This window comes from Artibeus jamaicensis, unplaced genomic scaffold, assembly GCF_021234435.1.
Source record: "Artibeus jamaicensis isolate MK-2021 breed Jamaican fruit bat unplaced genomic scaffold, CSHL_Jam_final contig_354, whole genome shotgun sequence".
In the NCBI taxonomy this organism is placed as follows: domain Eukaryota; kingdom Metazoa; phylum Chordata; class Mammalia; order Chiroptera; family Phyllostomidae; genus Artibeus; species Artibeus jamaicensis.
The window spans coordinates 732,724-759,628 of NW_026521803.1; the positions used below are offsets into that span (position 1 = coordinate 732,724).

General features: G+C 37.9%; 1 protein-coding gene across 8 annotated transcripts in view; it reads right to left on the reverse strand.

The window, feature by feature from the left end:
- The window catches only part of ARHGAP28 (Rho GTPase activating protein 28), a 222,503-nt gene that overhangs the window by 48,706 nt on the left and 146,892 nt on the right, over window positions 1-26,905 (reverse strand). For all 8 annotated transcript variants that reach the window (XM_053664302.1, XM_053664301.1, XM_053664304.1 and 5 more), the window contains 4 exons: window positions 18,163-18,240; window positions 11,357-11,446; window positions 3,708-3,792; window positions 2,854-2,996 (listed from right to left, as the gene is read on the reverse strand). In XM_053664302.1, the coding sequence (XP_053520277.1) occupies window positions 2,854-2,996; window positions 3,708-3,792; window positions 11,357-11,446; window positions 18,163-18,240 (396 nt within the window). The remainder of the gene's footprint in view (window positions 1-2,853; window positions 2,997-3,707; window positions 3,793-11,356; window positions 11,447-18,162; window positions 18,241-26,905) is intronic.

Below are 26,905 nucleotides of genomic sequence, written 5' to 3' on the forward strand. Positions count from 1 at the left end.
CATTCAAATGCTACCTGAACATTCTAAATCTATACAAGACATGCTATTTGCAAACATTAATAATAATAATTTTTAAAAATCTGAGGCACATGCTGAATCATAAAAGATTATACATATGATTTTTAGAATATTCGCAGGTTACTACTATGATCAATTTGAAGTAAAGTAATGGCCTGAATATACTATAACATTTGCAACACAACATAAAAACTGTTTTTTCTAAGAACCATCCTGTACTGTCAATAGCAAACGCCCCAGGCACCGCATGACACCTACACGCCATGGTTACAGGTAAGATGGTTATACAGAGCGCTCCTCCTGTGTACGCTCAGGAGAGCTTTCAGCATATTATTTGGACTATATTCCCTAAATCAGGCATCACACATTCTCTTCTGAACAGTTTAAAAGACTAAGTAATTTCCCAGTTGAAATTGATTGCACATGCTTGCTGAGAGAGTAGTTAGTCTACCTTAAAAATCAAATTTAGATGATTTTAAATAGTCTTAAAAAGAAAAATGCATAGAAAGTGTCAAATAATCTACTATCATTTTAAAGACAATGATATTATTACATTCTCTATTTCCATACTAGAAAGAAAAATACATTAAAACAACAAAAACCCTTCAATAATCTAGAAATATTGTGAAGACTATAAGAAGACCTTTTAAAACCAAGAGATTGCTCTTGTTAACATGTAAGTATCACTGCAAGTATTATATGTACCGTATTTTTCGGACCATAAGATGCGCCTCGGTTTTAGAGGAGAAAAATAGAGAAAAAATGAAGCAAAAACGTGGTAAAATATTTAATAACTGACTATAAGACACACACTGCTTTTTCTAGAGGGGAAGGGAAGGAGAGAGGGAGAGAAATATCAATGTATGGTTGCCTCTCTTCTGTCCCCTGCTGGGAACTGGCCTGCAACCCAGGCATGCGCCCTGACTGGGAATCGAACAAAAGTTTTTCTTATAGTCTGAAAAATACAGTAATGATAATGAAATGTAAATATTATATAATTAACATAGAATTATGCAATAAGTATGGAATAAGTATATATATATATAGTGAGTATATAGCATATAACAAATATTTTGCTGTCAGGAAATGTGGTACTAAAAATGCTAAAGTAGAAAACTATAATGCTGATTTAAATTACAAAGCTTTAAGTACACATTTTCCCTATGAGTTCCTTAAATTAGAGCTTCCTTGGGATTTTAAAACCATCCACCAATTCATTTATTCATTCATCCATTCAATAATTGTTCCTTAGAAACTCCCAGTATTTAAAAGTTAAATATTAAAAGGTAGGATGTGGTTTAGGGTATAAGTTGTGCTATTAAGTACTTAGTTATTTCATCTTCTGAGACCAAGCCTTCATACAACAATAACACATAACAACAATATACCACCACAATCCCTTATTGAGCAATTACCTCACACTAAACCTCATGCAAAGTTCATCACAGGAGGGAGGCTTCTCTGTACCCTAGGTGAACGAAACCTCAGGAGGAAACATACACTTGGGTGAGGGCCCTGGGGGCCAGAGTGCTGGCTTGGACAGCTCTCTCTCAAGACTCAGAGGGGCATGCCTGGAAACCAGAGTCCCACTGGATTTCCTATCATTACACAATGCCACTGTGCCCTTCATCATAGAGGCTGCTTAGGAACCAAGAGGGATCACTTAGTTTCTCTGGGCCTCAGTTTCCTCAGCTGAAAAATGGGACCAATCATAGGGATGATTATAACTGAATACCTTGTACAGTGTTATGCCCATAGAAGGCACTCAATGAATCTTACAGTTCTTGTTCTGCCCTCTTCTTCCTCTCCATCATGGGATGTTTGTCTTGGAATGGTCCAGGCTCCCTGGGGCAGACTCTGCCTATTACCTTTGGCTCTGAAATGACCTGAGCCCTGCTCATCATGCTACCTGCTGATCAGCACAGAATATTCAGGGCTCCGTGTCACCAACTCTTCACAAGGGCATTTATTGAGCAGCAAATAGATTAATGTAACAGTTTCTGTATTAGGCTCTCAGGATATAATATCATATATATATATACACACATACATAATGTATATTATATTACATATGTTATAATACATATAAAGTATGTGTGTATTTATGTATGTGTGTATATATGTATATATATACATATATAAATATATAAATGAGGCTTTCCAGATAATGAATCATGTAGCACTACTTGCTCCTCAATAATAATAATAATATAAATTCTTCAATTTATTTTTGATTAATTTTAGTGCCTATCCTATAAGCTTTCATTTCTTATTCGGACTGTGACTTTCTGCAATTTTCTCTTCTGATACGTGCTTCTAGAAGCACAAGTAGATAATACAGTTAGAGTCTGTACTAACCTATAAGTAAGGATATGAAGTGCATGAAAGCACACAAGCCAGGTGGGAATCCTATTTCACCTACGCAATGATATTCATGTACACACCTTTACAACTCTTCCTCAACCCAGGGCTGCCAGGAACAGCCAGGCAGGCTGTATGCACTACACAAACAGGTGCTTCCCGAGTGCTACGAGTCACTGCTGCTCGGCCTCTCCCCATCCTTTGGGCACACACAAAGAAAGTTTTTCTGAAATCCTCATTTGTGCCCTGGAGCATCATCCCATTGCCAAAATGTTGCAGGTTTGATCCCTGGTTGGGTCCGTATGGGAAGGCAATCAATTGATGTTTCTCCCTCACATTGTTCCTTGCTCTCCCTCCCTCTCTCTTTGAAAACAATTTAAAAAAATGTCCTCAGGCGGGGATAAAAAAATTCTAGTTTGTGCCATAGACAAGTGACAGGAAACTACTGGAATAAGGATGAAGGGTTTTACTTACAGTTAAAACATAGTCTTCTTTTTTAAAATCTGACTTCTTAAATTTATTTCTTTTTGGAGCCTCTGTAACCATTTCTGAGTAAGATACTTCAAAGGACAGCTCTTCAGCTTCCTGTGGAATGTTCTTTTCTAGATAATCATCATCTAATTAAAAAAGATATAAAACATTTAATATGCCATTTAATCAATCAATATTATTTACTGTAAAATAAGCACAAACTATTTACGAGTTCATTCATAAGCACATTAGAATGTTTACATGTGAGGAAAGACATCAATTCACCCAGAATGATTTCAGTTCAACAGTAATACAGTGTCATCGGACTTCCCTACGAACACATTTCTGTAATCATTCTTTAAACAAATTTCCTATTTAATGTGATGTTTTCAATTTTAGATTTTTATGTCTTGTGAAAGGCATTAAGTATAACTAAAGGAAAGCCCAAACGTGGGATATTTGCATATATTTATGATATTAAAATTAAGCCCATCTAAACTCAATGTTGCTGCTGCTGGGGCGTGGCCTACTTGTCCGCTTGCTTGCAGCTGTTGAGCAGATTACTTGTGAGAGAGGCCCCAACTCAAAGACACTACCCCAGTGAGTAGTTTCTATTTGACCTGGTGGCAGCAAAGGAGGGACAGATTCTGCTTCCTGTTTGGCTCTATTAATTTGGTCTGGTGTGGCAGAGCAGGGTGCCTGGAGGTGGAGGGAGTGCCTGCTTAAGTGATGGAATCAGTATGGGGAGAATAACACACTTACATTTCCCCTTCAGAAATTCACTGCTCATTTCATTGAGCACCAGCACAGAAGCGAGAAGACATAGCTCAAGGTCAATAGGAGTGTGGATCACTCACCGCTCACTGCATTCTGAATTGCCTGTCCAGGCTCTGCCGATCCATTGGAATGAACTGGTATATCTGGAATAGTCTCAAGGATAGACTGTGAAACAAGGGAGGAGAAACACAAAACATTTACTGTAAATACAGTCTATTCTACATTTCAATCTGATTTCTCTTTGGTAGTATAAAAGAATTAGAAGCAATTCTTGATTTCATAAAGAGTCTGCATCTAATTTCCTTTGTTTCTGCATTCAATTCAGACTTATACAGCCCACACAGTTATCTCCAAAGAGAACTAAGTGAAGGTCAAAGTAAGCACTTAGCTCTTAAATATTTGTTGCTCATGTATTTCCTAACATACTGAAAGCACAATGCTGATGTAACATAGTTTGACAATCTGTGTGTTTGTTATTCTTGATGGTCACACATCTTGTTCACAATCTCTAAGTCATAAGACAGCCAGGTGGTCAGTAAAAGGATGCTAGGCCACACTGCTTGAATTTGAATCCTGGCTTTACCACTTGCTCTGTAACTTTCACCAAGTTACTAAACTCTATTGCTTAGTCTCCTACTCTGTAAAATGAAGATGATAGCAGAACATATTTCAGAGAGTTATTATGAACTTTAAATGACATCCTATGTGAAATCACATGAAACAATATCTGGTATATAGAACTATGTAAGAGTTAGCTACTATTAATACATTAACATATTAATTCCTTTACTATAAAATAGTTATAGCATTTGCCAAAAAATTAGGTATGTTTTCTAGTTGTTTCCCCGCTTAATAAATTTGCTACCTTCTCCACTGAGACCCTACCGAGGCACTGCACACCCAGCAACACAATTGGACGCTGAGGACGTGCCTTTGTACAGCCCTGTGAAGCAAGTCACTGCTCCAAATGGATGGATACTAATAAAAAAATCTACACACAAATCTTACCATTTCTATGAATAAAATTTTAATGTGGTGATTATCTCATATGTGTGTGAGCAAGAAAATCTTATTCTCACATTTATTTAGCAATTTCTTAACACTTGCTTCACAAAGGATGCTTTGTTGTGCTACAGATTACGCAAGGGAGTCTCAAATTCTGAGCCTGCAATCTTTTTTTCCTATTTAATTCAAAGGCGATGACACAACTTACTGTGTAAACAGCATGTGAATGCACAGCCATGTGAATTATTAAAACATAGATGGCTAATTACACAATTGGTAGAAGAATAAAAAGACAGAAAGGTCTAGGGCCATGAAATTCCTGGTTAGTCGGATTTTTGGTGGCTCTAAAAGCTAACACAACAGAATTAAGATTTCTCATACACCAAAATACTTAAAAAGGTGTGGACCATTTTCAGGTTTCCTCCAGTTTTCCAAAGAAGAAATGTTTTATCAAACTTGGAAATAATTCCAAGTGTGGTCCCCCAATGGGACAGAACACTCAAAAATTGAAAGACATTGATGTGAGGCTTAAAGTTGATAGTTTAGGATACTCTAACCTACTAAATGTTAATTCCTTACTCTGTAAAGTGGAGAAGCTGGCCTATTGGGCTGAATAAATGCCTATGCCCTGTAAATTATTCTGGGACTTTGTTGGGGAAGCAGAAGTTTAAATTGTGATCCTTGCTCTTGACTATTTATGAGGAAAACAGAGTAACATTTATGCAACATCATTTAAAGATAATAAATCCACTGGTAAGAGGGAATCTCCCTAACACAAACATAAGCAGAGAGAGCACTGGAGGGGAAGATATGGCCCAGAAGGTTTTACTAAAGAGGTGGTCGAACTGGCCCTGGAGTTCCAGGAAAGATGAAAAGGACGTACAAAGGCAGAGGAGATGGGCAAAGGCATTCAGGCCAGATATGGAAGTATAAATTGCAGCATTTCAGCTACAAGGGATAATGGAGAAACTAGTTTGCCAGGAGTTGAGGCAAAATGTTTAAAAAATGTGAGAGACATTAGTCAAGATGATCTGTTCGAATTACTGAAGGCTTTGAAAGGCAGGTTAAAGGAATTGGGATTTAGAGTCATGAGGGTTAAAATAAAGCAGAACAAAAACAAAAGACCTTCATGTGTTAAAGCAGAGGAATGGCAAGATGAGAGTGAAAAAGGAAGACAGCCTGCCAGTAAATGGACTTTGAGTTTTGAAGTAGATTGAGAAAAAAGGCTAGGTGCTTGGTATTCAGGGTTTTTTTTTTTTCATTGTAGTTTTTTTCCCCATTACTATTTAGTCCCCTTACACTCTGCTCACCCCACCCCAACGCTCAATCACCATAGAGTTGCCCATGTCCTGGAGTTCTTTTTCCTTTTTTGCTCAATCGCCCTATCCCCTCTCCTGCTTTGCTGTCATCCTCCTCTCTCAGTGAGTCTGTCTCCATTTTACTTGTTAGTTTGGTTTATTTATTAGATTCCACGTATGAGTGAAATCATATGGCATTCACAGTTTAAAACATCTGTTTATTCATTAAACATAATAACACCAGTAATTTAAAAAATTTACTAGTGATTTTAATTTATTTAAAGCATAAATACCACTCCCATTTAAAACAAATTCCCCTGGCTTATCCATAACAGATCCTACTGTTTATCTGTGGGTCCACCCACAAGCGTTCCACACTGGGGCTTCAAATGGCAAAGAACAGCAACGTTTTCAGCCACCAAAGCTCACTCTGCTGCTCAAATCAAACTGCACTGGGATAGGAGAGTAAAGTAGGGGGGATTCTTATTTTAAATTCCAAATTATAGAAGGTTTGCACTACCTGCTTGAGCTCTCTTAGAACTGGACTTTGACTATCTGATACTTCCTTCACATTAAAGAAACGCCTTACCGTTTTCCTGTTCATTACTCACAGGAGAAATTCACTGACTCAGGAGATGTTTCTGACCCTCCTGACCGGCTGCTTGGTTTTTCCCTCGTGGTTTGAGATTACAAACTATAACTATGTGTGGTAACTCTAGGTACTAAAGCTGCCTGTGCTTGAGTCAATACAGATAACGAGGTTCCCCGTCTTCTTTTGTAACTGAGATTAGAACTGAATGACCTATGTTTTGCAACAGCTGTGCCAAATTCCTCAGAGAAGAACTTAAATTTATTGCCACATTCGCTGACAAATATGCAATAAATTTTGAATTAAAAAATAACAATTACCAGGTCTATCCAAATGTAAATTTATAAAGGAATACCAATGACATCTTGAATTCAAAATTAAACAACACTTAAAATTATACACTAAATGTTAAAAACAATGAGTACATTAAACTCCAAAAATCCATGACAATGGCCAAAGAATCTCTGATTCTTAACCTTAAATGCAAATGAGAAAGATTATATATAAATAAAATGTTTATAACCCAAAAGAAAAAAAATTATCTAAGTAGACCTAAAAGTAGATGAAAAATTGATAATTAAATAGTCAATAAAACAGAAAAAAGTAGACTTAATTAACATAGTGACTTCTCAAAAAATTGGTGATACCTCAACTATTTAGATTGAAAAAAATTTTAAAACCCATAAATTATGTAAACATAAAGGAAAAATAGCTACCTTCACAGAAAATTAAAAAATGATATGCCTAAATAACTGTGTGTATACATTTGTATATATGTAACAACATATATTAAAACTGTAAATGAACTGGAGACTTTGCTACAATATATATTACCCAAATTCATACGAGTTGGGACTGAAGGAACTATAACCCCCAAACCACATCAACTGAACAATTAACCAAAGCATTATGCCTACAACAATGCATTGCCCTGGATATCTCATAAACACATTATTGCAGAAATTTATACATAATAGATTTTATAGATTATTTATAACAATGTTTAATAAGTGGCTCCAAATTACTGAAAAAATATTCGAGTGCTCAATATATTTGTACCAAGAGGAGCACAGTTCTGGTAACAATAGTAGAACTTACACACACACACACATTACTTATTAGACTAGTGGTTAAAAATGCTAAAATAATAGTAAATCCTATTCTGTAGTGTGATAAAAGAGTAACATAACATGATAAGTAGGGTATATATGAGCAACAGAATTATAGTTCAATATTAGAAAAACCCATCACTAATTTCCTGAAGTAATTGCTTAAATAATATATTTACTTTAATAGATAATGAAAATCATTTGATATAATTCAAACTTCATTCCTTATAAAAACAACCACGAGGCTCAGAAACCTAGAATAAATATTCTACTTAGTGATGAAACTTAGAATTCATGGGAAAATTAAAAACTTTAAAGATCTCCAAAATTATTACTCAATATTACAAGTGATTATAATCAGTCAATGAGAAAAAGAAATAAGATATATTGAGTAAATAAAACTTTCATTACTTCAGATAACTGTACAAATTATAAAATCAAATCAAATGAAAAATTCTTAGAAGTAAATTTTTTTTCAGAAAGGACACTATAAAAGATACTTTTGTACAAAAACAAAATAATTATTTTTCTTAAAGTATCTGCAAAAATAAACTAGATGATATCATAAATACACTACCATTTAAAATATGAACAAAAACTACTAAGTGCTAAATAATTAACCAGTAAAAAAATGTGTAAAAAAAAATGTAAGAAAGTTATAAAGTTTTTTTGAAGGATAGATGATATAAATGGAAAGACACAGTCATTGTTTCTAAATGAGGAAACTCAGTATTTTAAGATGTGAATTCTTTTCCTGACATTAATCTTTAAATTTAATAAAATTCTCAGGGGAATCCTAAGAAGATTTTAGAATGAGAAGTAATAGTCTTATTCTAAGCTCATTTGAAAGAAAAGATTTCTGAGAAGAGCAAAGAAAATTTTGATGCAGAATAATGACAGTGATCTTATAACAAATTTAAAATTAAACTACAGAGTCACAGTAATTACAATAGACCCCACGTTTATAAAGATCTCATGTATTGTAAAGGTTCATTTCAGACATGCAGAAACGATGAAAGGCTGAAACAAGTACTGGTCAAGCCAGAGTTATCCCTTTGGAGAAGGTAAAGTGAGGTACCTCCTCTAGCATAGCATAAATTCCAATGTGGCAAATTATCAGCAGTCTCTGCAGTCTTGGAGATGATAGTAAAATGTCCCTAGGAATTTATGGAGGCAGGTGAGACTTACCTTTACATAGGTCATGGCCAGGACTTCTGAAGCCCTTGTCACCACTTCACTGAATTACTAAAAATTCCACCATCTAGAAGAGACTGGGGAACAAAACTAGGGTGCTCACAGCTCCTACAATCAAGAAGCAGGGGAAGCAAAATATATGTACCTCCCAGGTACACAATGTTTACCTCTAAATGTTCTAGAATGATTTTCAATACAGGTGCATTAAGGGTTAAGTTGGCATCTGTGGGCTAGTCTAGCAATAACCTATTTGCTTAACATTTCTAAGTAAAGAAATTCTGAATAACAAACCAAAATCAGTCATGCTGGAGACCGACGCCAATGAGATTTTTTAAAGATGTTTTTACTGAAACTTTTGTTTATGTCATTATCAGTATTCAGTCAGTTTTCTAAAATCAGAATGAAAATAAACCCAAAATCTGAGTAATTAACTTACCCCAGGAAACTCTATAATTCCCATAAAAGATCATTTATTTCTCCTATGCTCTCAAATTTTTTAAAGGCCTATTTGCACACAACATACGCTCAGTAAGGATATGTTAAATGAATGAATGAATGAATGAAGCAACCAATGATATGTAGAAGCTAACAGAAAAAAAGAATAAAGAAATGTAAAAACATGACTTTTTTGTTTAAGCTTTATTTGGTGTTTTAGTTGGTGCGACACTTAGATACTTGCGTGCATTATTTATATGTAGACATTTCTTTTTACCTGTATGGCAATGTATACTAATCTGATACACATACTATACAAAATAAGATCCTTTAGAACAATTATGCACGAGACATGCAATATTAGATTTATACACTGGATCCCAGGGTGTTTGATGGGAGAAAATGTTAAACTAGCCATGTTGAAAGGACCATGGAAAAGCCTCAAAAACAAGGCCCATCCAACTGACTTTTTCCACTTAACTGTGCAAATATCCCAGTCCCATTTCTGCTTGGCCTGTGCCTGGAACCAAATGCCTGGGGTGGGAAAGTCAGCTAGAGAGGCAGATGAGGTGTCAGACTGTCAGGAAGGTGGGGAGGAATGGCTGTGGGCTTTAAGCACAACATTCAGCTATCAGAAAAGAGTTTGAGGATGTAAACTAAAGTCCAGCGGATGACTTCAGGGACAATTTCAGCAGTGCAGAAAGATGATGGTAAGTGTCTGTATTAAGGAAGTAGTTGTAGAAAAAAAAGGGGAATGGACATGTGCTAACATAATAAAATCCACAGGTCTCAGGGATGGGCATGCAGTGGGGGAAAAGGTCATGAACTTGAGGCTAATATTTAAGTCTTGGGCACATGGCTACCACCTGCTGAGGCAGAAAGTAAAGGATCCTAAGCAGGATCCCCATTCACAGGAGTACAGCACAATTGTGTTAAAGTCTATTATAGTTAATAAGGTCTATTAACTACTCACTTCCAGCACTTATTAGAGTATATGAATGACTTACTTTAATAACTAGGGTGGATTGGAGGTCATTATTTGAGACGTATTCACTCATTTGCATTCCAATGCATGGTGTTAAATGAGAAATTAAGGGTTGAATTTAGAGCCACTTGTTCAGACATTGTGGGTAATTCTTAACCTATACGCGTAGTACAGTTGATAAGTTACTCATTGACAAAAGTTACTCAGAGTATTTTATTTCTTATGTGATCAATGTGCAACAAAACAAATCAACTCCATAACCAAAAATCTAAAAACAGAAAAATTGATTTTCATGGGGCTAACAGCATTATCTCCCTGAACAATGGGGGTGTGCTGGGAGTGTGATATGCACGTGAATGTCAACTGTCCTGTGCCTCAGAACAGACAAGGAGGAGAAACTACTGCCCCACAGGGACATCTGCATGTGTCCCCTCCTGTCTGTCTGAATTTGTTGTCCATCAGCTTGTTATCAGGGAACCACTACCCCACTTAACAGAATCTCTCACTCCCTCTGGTCCATTATACTCCCACCTGCCAGAGCACCTGCAGCGACACCACGTGGGAATTCCCAGTGAAGGCAGGGAGAGGGGAGTTTCAACAAAGAAAAGTACAGGTTCTGTTACTCAAGGCTAAGTAGGTGACTCTGTGCAGAGTGGAGGGTTTACACGAGTGAGTCCTGAGAGCTAAGGCTGGAGATGAAGGCAATAGTGGAAAACCTTAACTATCAGGATGAAGGGATTTAATTTATTCTGCAGGTAAAGAGACTTTGGGTCAAGATGGTAGAATGAGGCCAGATCATGTGTGTGAACTCAGCTAAAAGGACCAAAGCTGTCAAATTCCTCTCTGTGTGACACACATAAAGAACATCCTTGGTTTATGGCTGTGGTGGTATTAATTTATGAAGCCCTCTTTTAAACTGAAATCTATTCATTCCTCAGTTTTGGGTCTCCTTCCTAATGATTACAAGGTTGGTGGGTCTATTGGGAGACATAAAGTAGGAATACTCTGGCACTCTTAGTTCAAGTTTTTATCTGTTTTGAAGAAACTGCTTCTTTTTGCCTTGACCTTGCAAATTTGCCCTGACATGCAATTATGTTGGCATGCAATGACTTACCACGGAGCCACTCCTGGAAAGTGTGAACTTCCCTTCTTCATCCTGGGACCCATCTGAGAAAGTAGTACTGTTGAGAGAAGCATCGTCTGGCTAAATGGAGAAATGAAAGTACCATTCTTAGTCAGGCAAGTACTTTCTAAAGTGTTTGTGTAGTCTGCCGCGTGCACTTATGTAGGTATGTGTGGCAACCTATGAAGCTGCGACTGCCTGGGCCCAAAGCACTGCATCTGACCCCCCAGAGAGCGTCATCACTGTGAGCCACCTAAACAACTTCTGACAGTGGCCACTGTGGCAAACACCGCCACTGCCTGCCACGGAGGCCATTTTCCTTAACAATACCTCGATTTTTGTTCCAAAGATTTAGGTATTGAACTAAAGAATTTGATTTCCAGGGTTTTTGCAGCTAAGAGTGGTATTGTGACAAGTGTGGCCAATGAGGTATCAGAGTAATTTTATCAAGAGCCCTTCCAGAAAAGCTAAGGCTTTTCTGAACAATTAGATCAAGGTCTGCCGCTGCATGCTCACGGCATCACACAGATGAAAGCATAGAACTGCGGCACACCCCGTATGAACAGGGATGACGACCACAGGGGAGAATGCCAGAGAGAAATCACATGTGGCTGGACCCAGGCTAAGGGTCATCACGGAGCTGCTCCGTCAGACGTGGGCCATGTCTCTTAATGAGAAGCAAAGCAACTTCTAATTTTCTATTATATGCAGCCAAACATCAACTTAACTCATCTAACATTTTTTAACAGACCCTAAAACTAACTTTTTTGGAGATTAAAATTCAGTAGCAATAGTACCAAGTTGAGCTGGACCTAAGAAATTTTTGCTTCAGTGTACAATGGCTTTACTGAAATTTAATACATAAATATTCTTTCCTTTACTAAAGGAACCTGTTACAAATCTGAGTACAACTTATACTTATGAAAATATACACTATTTTGGCTTTTAAAAAGCTATCATTCACCTTGCTTGACCATATTTTCTAAATTTTCTATTGATAGTAGGTATCACTTTATAAAATGAACAGAAACATTTTAAAGAAAAAAAGAAAGCATAAGAACTAGCAAAAAATAAGTCAAGATGGTGAATTGACAATCACTGTATTTCCTCCCAACCCAAACCACTAAAAATGGTAGAAAATGTATTTTTTAAAGGAACAGATTTTGAATAGCACTTTAACCACTAAAGAATTCTGTAACATATCAACTGAAAGAAATTTCTAGATAAAAAAACAAATAGAATTGGTCTGGCGAAATGGAAACCTCTACCTAAAAGCAGAACTTAAAAAAGAAAGCTTAAAAAAAGTTTTAAAGGAAACTTGTAGGAAGGGAAGAGAAAAACAAATAACATAGATTGTACACAGAGCAGGAAAGGGCTGTAGGTGAATAATTAAAAATGTCTACAAAAGAGAAGCCAAGCAGATTTCTCTCCCTTAAATATGTAAACATTAACATAGCCCTAGGAAAAAAATCACAAAATACAGTCTACATAAAATGAACTAATTGCTTTGGAGGTGTGTCGGTTTTTAGATGAGTATCGCGATCTTAGAGAGAGGGAACTTAGGAGGAGAGGAAAAACGACATGGAGGCGAGACTGAAAAATAGTATCAGCTTGGACTGGAAGTAATTGGAGTTCTTCATCCTCTTCAGTGCTTTGCACTGGGGGAGTGTTTACTAACCTGTTTCCTCCATGCAACTTCAATTGAAGTGTACCCCGCTCACAAGAACATACAACCAACAACTTTGACCTTTTGGGAAAACTGATCTATTATAGGGGAAAAACACAACAATTTCCTACACTAATCAATCATAAACTGGTAACTGCAAAGAACTCTAGGGGCCTGGACAGCTGCAGTCGCCCCTGAAAGTGTGCTGGTATCTTCTGCCTGTGGAACACTCTACGCCCTTTGTCTTCACGGGTGGTGTCTGTGGTGCGTCACCTCACCTTCCTGCTGTGACAGCATTCTGGTCCATAGGGCTATGGGGGAGGGACTGGGAGCTGAACAGGAAAAGACGACAACGGATGATCGTAGTCTTGGCAAGAAGCTGTCCCTGCACTGAGGGTACTTGCTGCCACCCAAGGGGAGAGGGGCACTTCCCTGACCAGGCGCTGCTCTCTCTCGGGCAGATGTTTCATTGTTTGCATCACTTATTGCCTCCCAATCCAAAAGCTAACGTGTTCTCCCCACAAGATGTTTACATTTGAAAAATAACCATAAAAAACTAAAGATTTATACCTTAATACTGCACTACTGAAAATATTTAAATTCTAGTCTGTTGTTGTTCTTTATGAACTCACGCACAAGGACCAAGTTTGAGTTGGTAACACCCTTCACTTAGGATATGCATTAAAAAACAAACTCGTATTTGTTATTTCTGCCTGTAGATGCTTTTTTTAAAAAAAAAGATATAATTTAGTTATTTTCAATTTGTCTATTAAATTAGTCCTCATTGCATTTAAGAGCTACAAATCATGGGGCTGTGGGTATCTGTGTTTACCAATAATATGTACCTTTACCCAAGAGAAATAAGAATATACAATTTTAATATTACATGGGTATTCATGGAAGCATTACTTATAAAAGTTTAAACCTGGAAACAGTCCAAATGTCCATCATATAGTATATTTTTATAGTTATAGAAATATGCCAATATAGTATATTTATGCAATGAAATAATAATTGTAATAAAAGTACCAAACTTATAATACGATAGATAAATCAACAAATTATTATTATGACTAAAATAAGTCAAATTCAAAAGTGAATATTATATTTGTAATTCCATTTATATGAAAGGTGAAACCAATGTAAGGTGTTAGAAATCACAACAGGGCTTGCCTCTCCAGGACTAGATTGGAAAGGGTCTCAGAGAAATTTCTGTGGTGACAGGAATGTTCTACATTTTGACTGACTGTGGTTACTACATAGGTGCAAACATGCGTTAAAACTAAGTGAACTATACAGCTAAAATGTATGCATTTGTTGTTTTTAAATTATACCTCAATAAAAAAACACATTATAATAATTTGATTCCTTAAAAATAATTGAATTATTTCCCTCACAGTGAAAAGTGTGAGGCAATCTGAAAAAATAATACATTAATGACCAAGAAAAAATCATTTTCATTTGGAACATAATGTTGAAGAAATCTAGAACACAAAGTAAAGTAACATGATAAAAAATTTAGAAGATATTAAAATCCAATTTGAGCAAAGCAACAGCCATTCGACATGTGTTCCAGAGGGTGGGACACAGAAAATGGGGAAATGATGACGACAGAACAGAAGACAACTCTGAACTTGAAGAACAGAAAACAGTTCTTTGATGGAAAGTACTCACTGAGTTGGGACCAAGATTAATGAAATAAAAGGCAAATTCTTGTGAAAGATCAGAACTCCAGCAATAAATTCAAAATTCAAAAAAGTTGAAGACAGGGTAAACAAAAATAACCCAAGAAGCTTATTTAACTTAAAGGAATGAGATTCAGGCAATTAAAATAAGACTGTAACTAACAGTGACTCCACGAACAATAGGAGAAATTCTACTGTGCAGGTTTTCCAGAATGATGTCTTCTAATAATAACGGACCGTCAGTCGGCACATGTTCCTTATAGAAACACCAGCGTGGTATCCATACTTTGCTGACCATCTGGGAAGTGTAAGGATTAAAGCCGCATGCTAAGGGGGCAGCATGAAAAAAAAATGTTAGAAGTTCATGATAAAGTTTGCACTGTGTTGAGTTGTACCAGCCTTGGTCTACCTACCAAGAGTTTACCTGTTTTGTGACTAAAATATACTCCTACCTATTTAAATCAAGGTTCCTTAGATTTTCTTATCTATGAATCAAACACATATGTAACTGTTCACAGATGGTGTGATTATATTCTGCAGTGAACTGCGAGTCAACAGCAAGTGTAGCTATGTGCTTTTCCTTAGGACAGGGGTGCCTGACTCGCTTTCACCTGGGCCGAATCAGCCTGGCGATTGCCTTTGAAGGGTGAATGTCATTTCAACCCCTTAACAGTTAAGGAGTAACTACTCCTTACATTTCTATAGTCCTAAAATCAGTTCAGCCCTTTGAAGGCAACTGCGAGGCTGATGTGGCCCCCAGTGAAAATGAGTTTGATACCCCTGTCTGAAAGCACTGGAAGTAAACTCAACCCTTTTAATGAACTAACACCCCAACTGATTAACTGATTTATCTCAACTGCACACGTGGGAAACGTTTTCTCTATACAAGCAGTGATGCGTACAGCGGGTTTGTGATGGCTGTAGACAGGACTGCAGGTCTTTTGGAACTGCCCAGATTTAGTGGCATTGGTGATTTAGAGTCAAGGGTCAACCACACATAACACATGAATAGGCTGTTCTTTATTGGAAGCAGCCTATTGCCAAATAAACACTTTGGGTATTAATGAAATAATAAAGTATTGTGTGTGCTCTTTTTAATAGGTTTGTCATGGTATAACGGACATACCATTAACTGAACATATTTAAATAGTATAAAAGTGTACAATTTGACAAGTTGGACAAACAGACCTGTGAAACCACTACAATCAAAACAGTGAACAAAACCAGCACCCCCCCACCCCTGAAAATGTCCTCCGGTCCCTCTGTCATCTCCCCTTCCCTCCCCTCCTTGTTCACACCCAGGTCCCTAGGCAATCGCTAATCTTCTTTCCGTCAGTAAAGGTTAGTTTACATTTTCTATAATTTTATGTAAGCTGAATCTCTTTTTCTGGCTTCTTTCACATGACATGATTATTTCGAGATACATCCACTTCTACTGTGTATCTCCACAGTGCATTGTCTACCTCTATTGTGTATATCAATATTTCATTGCTTTTTTTGCTGACTAGTGTTCAATTATATGGATGGATATACCACAATTTGTTCATCCATTTATCTGCAGGAAAAAAAACTGGGTTATTTCCAGTTTGGGGCCATTATGCTATAAATATTTGTGGATAGTCTCTGTATAAATATATTAATATACTATCTACAAGAAGCATGGCTGGCTGTATGGTAGGTACATACTTAACAATTTAAGAAGCTGTCAAATGACTTTTCAAAGTGGACGGGCCATTTTACATTTCCAGTAGCACTGAGAGGCCCGCGTCCTGAGCACCAGCTGGTATGATCCATCTTGTCACTTTCAGCCATTGTACAGGGTATACAGATTTATCATTTGGCTTTATTTCCATAACCACTAATGATACTGAGCACCTTTTCATGAGCTTATTTCCCATCCTTTTGTCTTCTCTGGTGAAGTGTCTGTTCAAATCTTTTGCTTTGAAATCATTTAAAAATGTGAGAAAAGACTGGATAAAATTTTACCACTGGAAAACTCAGACTATGTCTCTAAAAGACAAAGTTGATCTTTTTAAAAAATTAGAGGACTGGGTGGCTAAGTTAAGAGAACTCAAGGTGGAAAATAGCAGCATGGAACAGATTGTACAAAATTTTTAATATCAAAAAAAGAATTTTTCTGTAAACAACAGGGATTACATTCTGGGATAAAATGGAAGAGTTATACCAAATGACCGAGCCTCTCTCTCCTAAAACATAGCAGAGTCAACAAAACACAACTAAAAAATAAGAAAAGAGAACCCCGGCAGCATTCCCATGAGTGATGGGGGAGGGAGACAGTCCAGAAATCACGTGAACTCTTTTCCAAAATCTATCTCCCTCCCAGTGAAAACAGCACCAAACATAAGAACAAAGGGAGAAAATTTTGAAAAAGACAGTTACCTCCTTCTAATTATGAGGGAAGCTGACCAAAGGTGTGAGTAAGCACACCTGGGTTCAACGTAGCCCTGCCCTTTCAAAGTCTCCCCACAGTGCCACCTCAGCAGTGAGCATGGACCTTCTGGGATTCACCATCTTGCTCTGTTCTCCTCGGGAGGAAGTCAGAAGAGGGACTGTAACACAGGTGGCAAACACAAGGCCCTCGGGCTGAATCCCACCCTCCACCTTGTTTTATCCAGCCTGGCACCTTGTTCCTGCCCAGTGGCAGCGCTGAGCTCTTGCTTAACTGTTAAGGAGTAGTTACATTTACACAGTCCTAAAATTACATCCGGCCCCCCCTGAGGCTGCTGTGGCCCCCGGTGAAAATGAGATTGACACCCCTGGACTATGAGGATAGAAAAATAAAGAAAATAGATTAAATAAGCTCCATCAAGGGAGAGAAAAGATAGCTTTCAATAGGAATGGAAGCAGAAACAAATGTGAGAAAAGGCTGTGGGATAAAACATAGCTAAAGCACCTGTTTCCATCTGCAGTTTGACAGCAGCCTGATCATTCCCCAAGGGCTGCCTGATTTTGCTATCTTTGGGGTCAGTACGAAGCAGAAGTGGTTCTGCACCACCACCATAGGGGTGGGGACTGGACACTGAGGCTGAAAAGTACCGTCTGCACACGGAGCCTGAAGTCCACCGGCACTGGAGACACAACAGGAGCCCTCAGGGCACCTGCCGCTGCTCCACCTAGCCATCCTATGAGAGTTTTTAAATGAAAGAAAAAATGTAAGGAACTAGAGCAGCTGAAAAGAAATGCGTACAATCGTAGGTTTTCTGGGTATGTGCCTGTTTTTACAAAGCGTGCAGTTATTTGTGGATTTAACAAGGGCTCATTTAGTGCGGAATGTCGTCCCACAAATCAGTTAAGGGCCGGGAGGTATGGTGACAGCCGCGCGCCACCATCTTAACTACGTTGCTTCGTATCGAAGCTTTGCATGACTGTTTTGAAGAAAAACCTCTTCTTTCATCCCCACCCCCAGCTGCCCTGCTGGAACTTACCAAGGAACCGCTTGTTTTGGTCACTACCGGCAGCTCTTTTTCCTCCTGAGTAGTGTGATTGTCACAGGTATCACCTGGCTAATGAGAGAAATGAAAGTAATTTTTATCCAGGCAAAGGCTTCCCGACATGATTGTTTCTTCAACTGTGCATGACACTAGAACCTGTAAGAATGTACAGCCATGTCAGCAACTTGTTCATAATTATATTGAACCTTAGAAATATCATGCACTATAGCAGAGATCGCTTTCCAAAGCAGACACCCCTGAACACCTGTTGAAATCCACTTTTCTTCTTTAATTTATGGTTATCATGATTTTCTCCAAAATGCTGTGCATCAAACTAAAAGGACTAAGTGTGCTCCTGTGTTGGTTACACCCCGTGAGATCAGAGTAAAATCGTGCATGGCAAAGCCTTTGGGAAGGCTACCATCTTCCTGTCAAAGTGGAAGCTATCAGCTGGCTAATGCTTCTTCTAGAACACAGACAGGTGCCTGTGATGCCCAGACATCCTATAAGCATTAAATAGGAGTCCATATGCTGAGGGGAGCAGAATGGAAAAATGAAGAAGTTGGTAGATCCATGTAAAGAATGTCCGTCATACTGGCCTCAGATTTTTTATTTTGTAAGGAAAATAAACCTCTAATTTTAGGTCTAAGTCATGTGGCATACTGATACAACTGCCATTTTAATATCAGACTTCATGACTATATTTTGCAATGATTATAGATCAATAGCAAGCACAGTCAGTTTTATTCAATTATGAAATTGGAAATACATTAGATTATCTCACACATACATGACTGAAACATATTTCATTCTCAGTCGCAGAAGACTGGAAAAGCTCTGGTGTTCATTATGCAGGAAATAAAATGTGCAGACTATTCTGACAGCGATGGGCTACATTTAGGTCTCTCACAGGCATTCTGAGGCTTTTAGCAGCACTTGCAATATGATGGCATTTCCCCAAAATAGGATGAAAATGTGCTACTCTCTGATGAAAGCAACTTTTGCCAAATTAAATATAATGGATATTAATAAAACCATAAACTTTTACATGAGACCTTAGAAACATTTATTTTTCATCTTGCTTTTCTGTATTTTCTTTCTCCAAAAGTATATGTGTTATATTGATAACAAAAACACATGATCTATTTTGAAGTGGAAACTGAGGAAGCACTACAGGAAAACTCGGGTAAGGATGGAGGGCTGAGGTGCACCACTCCTGATCAAAATGAGAGGAAATGTGCATTTTTATAAGAACAAACTGTAAGATGTACCCGCGCTGGGGTGGTGGTCAAAGGCTGGAACAGTACCAGAGAAGCTGGGGAGCCAGTGACACCTGGAGCTGGAAGAAGAGACGGGCCACGACTGGCTGTGTCACAGACAGATTCTGGACTGGTCAGTTGGACTAACAAGCCCCGTGCTTGTCAGGAGAGGCAGGAGGCACCCAGGAGGATTTGTCTCAAAAAGAGAACTGAACAGCCAAGCGGGGACCTCATGCGCATAGGAACCTTGCAGCATGTGCATTGACTAGGCCAGCGAAGGAGGAGGAGTGGGGATGCGGTCTGCTCCCACTCAGAGCCTCACGAATTGATCAAAGAGGCTGCAGGGGCTGGGAGAGGCAGCCCAGGGAGACTTCCTCCAATAGCGGAATGGAGCCCTTGGCACCCACTGAGGCCAGGCCAATGCAGGGGGAGGAGGGTGGGTGCAATTTTCTCTCACTCAGCGCACCTCACAGACTGATCAAAGGATTGCAAAACCAGGTAGATAATCGGTGCTGGCCTGATGCAAATGCACAGAGTGGACAGTGTGGGCCACACTGCGCTCTGAGGGTCTGGGCTGGACACTGGGCACCTGTGAATACTGTAGCCCAGACTGACCCCCATCCTTGTGGAACCACAGGAAAGAAAAAACAGAGCCCAGCTCCACTGGGCCTGCAGGATCCAGGAAGACCTGCAAAACCTGTTTGGCAGATGTAGAATCACCAGGAGGCTTCTTTTTCCTTAACAGTAAGACAGTAAGACCTGGAGCCCAGAGAAAACCAGAGATGGATCCAGAAAGAAGTCAGAAGGTGAACACCAACAGCTGAGACAAATTTCACTTTGCTACCCTCAGAACTTACTGTTTTTTAAAATTCCTCTTCTATTTAGTTCTTTTGTTTGATTTGTGTTTTTATTTTTCCTTTCATATTGCATTTTAATTTTTCTTCTTTCATTTCACTCATATTTCAAATAACTCACTATCCTTGGTCTTTTACTTTTTATTCTTTCTATTCCAATTATATATTTCTTGTCATACCATTGTTATTCCAAATACCACACAGTACCCTTCCTTGGTCTTAATCCACTTCACCATCTTCCTGAATTTTATTACTGTTGTGGTTAACTTTATTCTCTCACAATAGGCCGGGTTCTATCCCTTACTCTGTTTCTCCTCCATCTAACCTCCCATAAGCGCTCTTCTTTCTTATGCCAGCTCACATTCTTTTTCCCTTCTAAGAGTCTCATTTCCTTCTCACCTTTTATAAACCGTGTGTAGTTGGGTGAAATATCACAGTTATTGCTGTACTTCTCCAAAGAAACTCCTATATGTCCACTATTTGTTTGTACTTTAAATCCCATAGAATACAGGTGGTAAACACAAGGCCCACGGGCCAAATCCAGCCCTCCACCTTATTATATCCAGTGAGGCACCTTGTTTCTACCCGGCAGCAGCGCTGAGCTCCTTGCCCCTAGTTAAGGGGAGTAGTTACATTTATATCATCCTAAAATTACATTCAGCCCTTTAAAAGTAATCTCGAGGCTGATATACCCACCCCACCCCCCGGACTGTGAAAATAAGTTTGACACCTCTGCCACAGAATACTCTCCCATTGTCTCACTCCATTTCACCTTTCCCTGACCCTGATTGGCTGAGTAAGGGATTTTATTTAATTTTTCTCTCTTCCCCTTTTCTTTCTTTTCTTTTTCCCCCTTCCTCTCTTAATCTGGGCTTTACTTCCTACTCTTATTAGTTTGCTTCCCCCATCTTCTCAAAATCATTTTTCTTTCCTGTAGACATCTCATATTCACTTTTCATTTTTCTACAATATTCTTATTCCCGTGCCACCTTTATTAAATTTCATTCAGCTGCCATTTCTATCGACCCTGCTGTGGTTTTTCTGCAATTTTTTCCCATTAGTCCAGTACCAATTTTACTTCAAACTTCATCATACACTCTTTTTCCTTTTTACCCATTGTTTCCATCATACTTTTGTGTTTTACTTATGTTGTAAATCTTGCTCTCACCCTTTCTTCGCGCCTCAGTTCTACCCCAGCTTTTGTCAGCTCTCCTCCCTCTTACCACACAACACTTTCCTCTCTTTTAGTCACCTCATATTTCCTTTGTCATATCTTATATTATCCGTAATCTCTCTTCACTTTTATTGATCTTAGTTCAATTGTGGTAGAGACTGCTGATGTGGTAGTGGGTTCATTTTGCTGACATAGGTTTGGTTGTCTGGTAATACTGCTTTGTGTACAACCACACAAAGCTGTTGGTTGTTGTACAACCAACACTTGTACAACACCTTACGAGACAAGGTGAAAGTTATGAATACCAGTAAACCCACTGGAGGGGAGGAGCCACCAACAGCTAAAACCCAAGTGCAACAAGAGAGGTGACACAAATGGAAGAAAGGGCAACCCTAGAACATCCAGACAAGTTGACCAAAGAGACCAAACCACTGAGTCCCACAGAACCCCTACCACAGAAGCTCACCCTACAAAGTCAGCTGGCAAAGCAGAGCATCTAGAATCACAGAAACAAAAAAAAAGTCACCTAAAATGGGAGGCAAAGAATGACCCACAACTAAAAGGAATGGAAGACTCCAAAGCAAAGAATAGTAAAAAATAAAATAGGCAAAGAATGACCCACAACTAAAAGGAATGGAAGACTCCCCAGTAAAAGAGCTAAATGAAATGAAGGAAAGCAAACTCTCAGATATAGAACTCGAAAGGACGGTTATAAAGATACTCAAGAAACTCACTGACAACTACAAGGAACTGAGTGGGAACTACAACAGTATGAAAAAGGAAATGGAAACTATAAACAAGAACTAGGAAGAAATGAAGACTACAGTATCTAAAATTTAAAATACACCAGAAGGAATTATAAGCAGGCTAGATGAAGCAGAAGACTTAATTAGTGAGCTGAAAGAAAAAGTAAAAAGAAATACCCAGGTAGAGCAGCTGCACAAAAGAAGACTCAAAAAATATGATGAGGTAAGGGAACTGCAAGACATGAAATACAACAACATTCAAATTATAGGAATACCAAAAAAAGAAAAGAAGCAAAGGATATATACCCTGTTTGGAAAAACAATGACAGAAAAATTTCTGAACCTGTAAAAGGTAAAAAGCCACACAAGTTCAGGAAGCACAGAGGGTCCCAAATAAGATGACCCCAAAGAGGCCTTCTCCAAGACACATCATGATTAAAATACCAAATATTAAAGACAAAGAGAATCATTAAGGCAACAAGGAAGAAACAGCCAGTACATACAAGGGGGCGTTGGTAAGGCTATTAGCTGATTTCTCAACAGAAACACTACAAGCCAGAAGGGAATGGCAAGAACTACTCCAAGTAATGAAAAGCAAAGGCCTGCAACTGAGACTACTTTATCCAGCAAGGCTCTCAATTAAAATGAAAGGTGAAATAAAGATTTTCCCAGACCAAAGAAGGCTAAAAGAATACATCTCCACCAAACCAGCACTGCAAGAGATACTAAAGGTACTGCTATAAGAAGAGGAAGAAAAAGAGTGAGAAAGACAGGAGCACAGGTAAAATGAATAAGTGCCTATCAATAATAAATTTAAATGTAAATGGATTAAATGCTCCAATCAAAAGACATAGGGCAGCTGAATGGGTTAAAAAAATGACCTGTGCATATGCTGCCTATAAGAGATCATCTCAGAACAAAAGACTTACACAGACTGAAAGTGAAGGGTTGAAAAAAATATTCCAAGCAAATGAACGGGAAAAAGAAGGTGGAGTAGCAATACCTGTATCAGACAAAACAGACTTCAAAAGGCCATAAAAACAGACACAGAAGGACACTTCACTATACTCAAGGGAAGAATCCATCAAGAAGACATAAACATTATAAACATATATGCACCCAACAAAGGAGCACCCAAATATATAAGGAAAATCTTGGAGGACTTCAAGAAAGATAATAGACCAGCAACACACATATACAAGGGGATTTTTAAAACCCCACTGTCAACAATGCATAGGTCTTCCAAACAAAATATCAACAAGGATATTGTGGCACTGAACAATACCCTAGAACAAATGGACTTAACTGACATATACAGGACCTTTCCTTCCAAAGAAGCAAAGTACACATTTTTTTCAAAAGCATATGGAATATTTTCAAAGATAGATCTCAGGATAGGACACAAAACAAGCCTCAACAAGTTCCAGAAAATTGAAATCATATCAAGTATTTTGTTGGACCACCAAGGCTTGCAACTAGAAACCAGCCTCAAACAAAAGAACTCAAAAACATTCAAATTCATTGAGAATAAATAGCACGCTATTAAACAATGAATGGATTAAGAATGACATGAAGGAAGAAATCAAAAAGTTTCTGGAAACAAACGAAAATGAACACACAACACTCCAAAACCTATGGGACACAGCAAAGGCAGTCCTGAGAGGGAAGTTCAAAGTGACACAGGCCTACCTAAAAAAAGAAGAAACATTTCAAATAAACAACCTAACCCTACAGCTACAAGAACTGGAGAAACAACAACAAACCAAGCCCAGAGCAAGTAGAAGGAAGGAAAAAATAATCAAGATCAGAGCACAATTAAATGACATAGACACTAAAGGCACAATTCTAAACATCAATAAATCCAGGAGCTGGTTGTTTGAAAAGATAAGCAAAATTGACAAACTGATAAGCAGACTCATCAAGAAAAATGGAAAGAGGACCCAGAAATAAAATCAGAAATAAAAGAGGAAAGATTACAACTAATACCACAGAAATACAAAGGATTGTAAGAAATTACTAGGAACTATATACCTCAAAATTTGAAAACCTGGGTGAAGTGGACACGTTTCTGAAATGATATAATCTTCCAAAACTGAATGAAGAAACAGAAATCCTGAACAGAGTGAATAGCTAGTGAAATTGAAGCAGTAATAAAAAAACTCTCAGCATATAAAAGCCCTGGACCAGACAGTTTCACAGGATAATTTTACAAAACATTTAAGGAAGAGCTAACCCCTATTCTTCACAGACTATTCAAAAAAATCCAAACTAATGGAAAACTCTCAAACTCTTTTTATGAGGCCAGCATCATCCTAATTCCAAAACCAGATAAAGACACAAGGAAAGAAAACTACAGGCCAATATTGCTGATGGATATAGATGCTAAAATCCTCAATAAAATATTGGTAGACCACATCCAGCGGATCATACACCATAATCAAATGGGATTCATCCCAGGGATTCAAGGTTGTACAATATTCACAAATCAATAAATATAATACATCACATAAATAAAAGGAAAGATGAAAATTACATGATCATATCAATAGATGCAGAAAATGCATTTGATAAGATACAGCACCCATTTATGATAAAAACACTCAGCAAAATGGGAGTAGAGGAAGTATGCCTCAACATAATAAAGGCCATATACAAGAAACCTACACCCAACATCATACTCAATGGGCAAAAACTAAAGGCTTTCCCACTAAGATCAGGAACAAGGCAAGGATGTCCACTTTCACCACTGCCATTCAACATTGTACTGTAAGTCCTAGCCACAGTGATCAGACACAAGATAAAAAACTAAAAGGCATCCAAATTGGAAAGGAGGAAGTAAAACTGTCATTGTTTACAGATGACATGATAATGTACATAAAAAACCCTTTAGACTCCCCACAAAAAGTACCTGACCTAATAAGTGAATCTGGCAAAATAGCAGGATACAAAGTCAATATTCAGAAATTGAAAACATTTTTGTGTACCAATAATGAAATATCAGAAACAGAAATCAGAAAAAAATATCAGTTGCTATAGCAACAAGAAAAATAAAGTACCAAGAAATAAAGCTAAACAAGGAGGTAAAAGACCTATACTCAGAAAACTATCCAATGCTGAACAAAGAAATTAAGGAAGACATAAATAAATGGAAGCATACACCATGTTCATGAATTGGAATAATTAACATCATCAAAATGTTCATACTACCCAAAGAATTTTATAGATTTAATGCAATCCCTATTAAAATTCCAATGACATATTTCACAGATATAGAACATTTCAAAAATGTATATGGAACCATAAACAACCCCCAACCCCGAATAGCCGCAGCTATTTTGGGAAAGAAGAACACAGTAGAGGCATCACAATACCTGATATCAAACTACATTACAAGGCCACTGTAATCAAAACAGTCTGGTACTGGCATAAGAACAGACAGACCAATGGAACAGAACAAAGAGCCCAGAAATAACCCCATATCTTTATGGTCAATTAATATTCAACAAAGTGGGCAGAAGCATAAAATGGAGTAAAAATAGCCCCTTCAATAAATGGTGCAGGGAGACCTGAACAGCTACATGCAAAAAATGGAACTCTACCACCTACTTACACCATACACGAAAATAAACTCAAGAAGGATAAAATATTTAAATGTAAGTCATGACATTATAACAGTCCTAGAGGAGAATATTGTCAGGAAAATCTCAGATGTTCCACAAAGCAATATTTTCACTGATATGTCCCCTAGAGCAAGGGGTATAAACAAGGGGACTTTATCAAATTAAAAAGCTTGTGCATGGCTAAAGAAAATATTAGCAAAATGAAAAGGGAACCAACCATATGGGAAAATATATTTGCCAGTGATACTTTGTACAAAGGTTTGATCTCCAAAATATATAAAGAACTCACACAACTCCACTCTAGGAAGACAAACAACCCAATTAAAAAAATGGGCAAAGGACCTAAACAGACACTTCTCCAAGAAAGACATACGGAGGGCCCAGAGACCTATGAAAGGATGCTCAGCATCACTAGCCATTAGACAGATGCAAATTAAAACCATAATGAGATACCACTTTATACCAGTCAGAATGGGCATCATAAACAAATCAACAAACAACAAGGGCTGGCAAGGCAGTGGAGAAAAGGGAACCCTAGTGCACTGCTGGTGGGAATGCAGACTGGTACAGCCACTGTGGAGACAGCATGGAATTTCCTCAGAAAACTAAAAATGGAACTGCCTTTTGATCTGGCAATTCCACTGCTGGAATTATACCCTAAGAATCCTGAAACATCAATTCAAAACAGCCTATGCACCTCAATGTTCATATCAGCATTATTTACAATACCCAAGTGCTGGGAACAGCCTAAGTGCCCATCAGTAAATGAGTTTATCAAAAAATTGTGTACATTTACACAACAGAATACTATGCAGCAGAAAGAAAAAAGGAGCCCCTATACTTCGAGACAGAATGGATGGAACTGGAAAGCATTATGCTGAGTGAAATAAGCCAGGCAGTGAAAGACAAATACCACATTATCTCACCTATAAGTGGAACTTAATCAGCAAAACAAACAAACAAGCAACATATAACCAGAGACATTGAAATAAAGAATAATCTGACAGTAACCTGAGGGGAGGGGAGAGGCAGATAACAGAGAAATGAAGGGGAAAGGTCATCAAGAAACAGGTATAAAAGACCG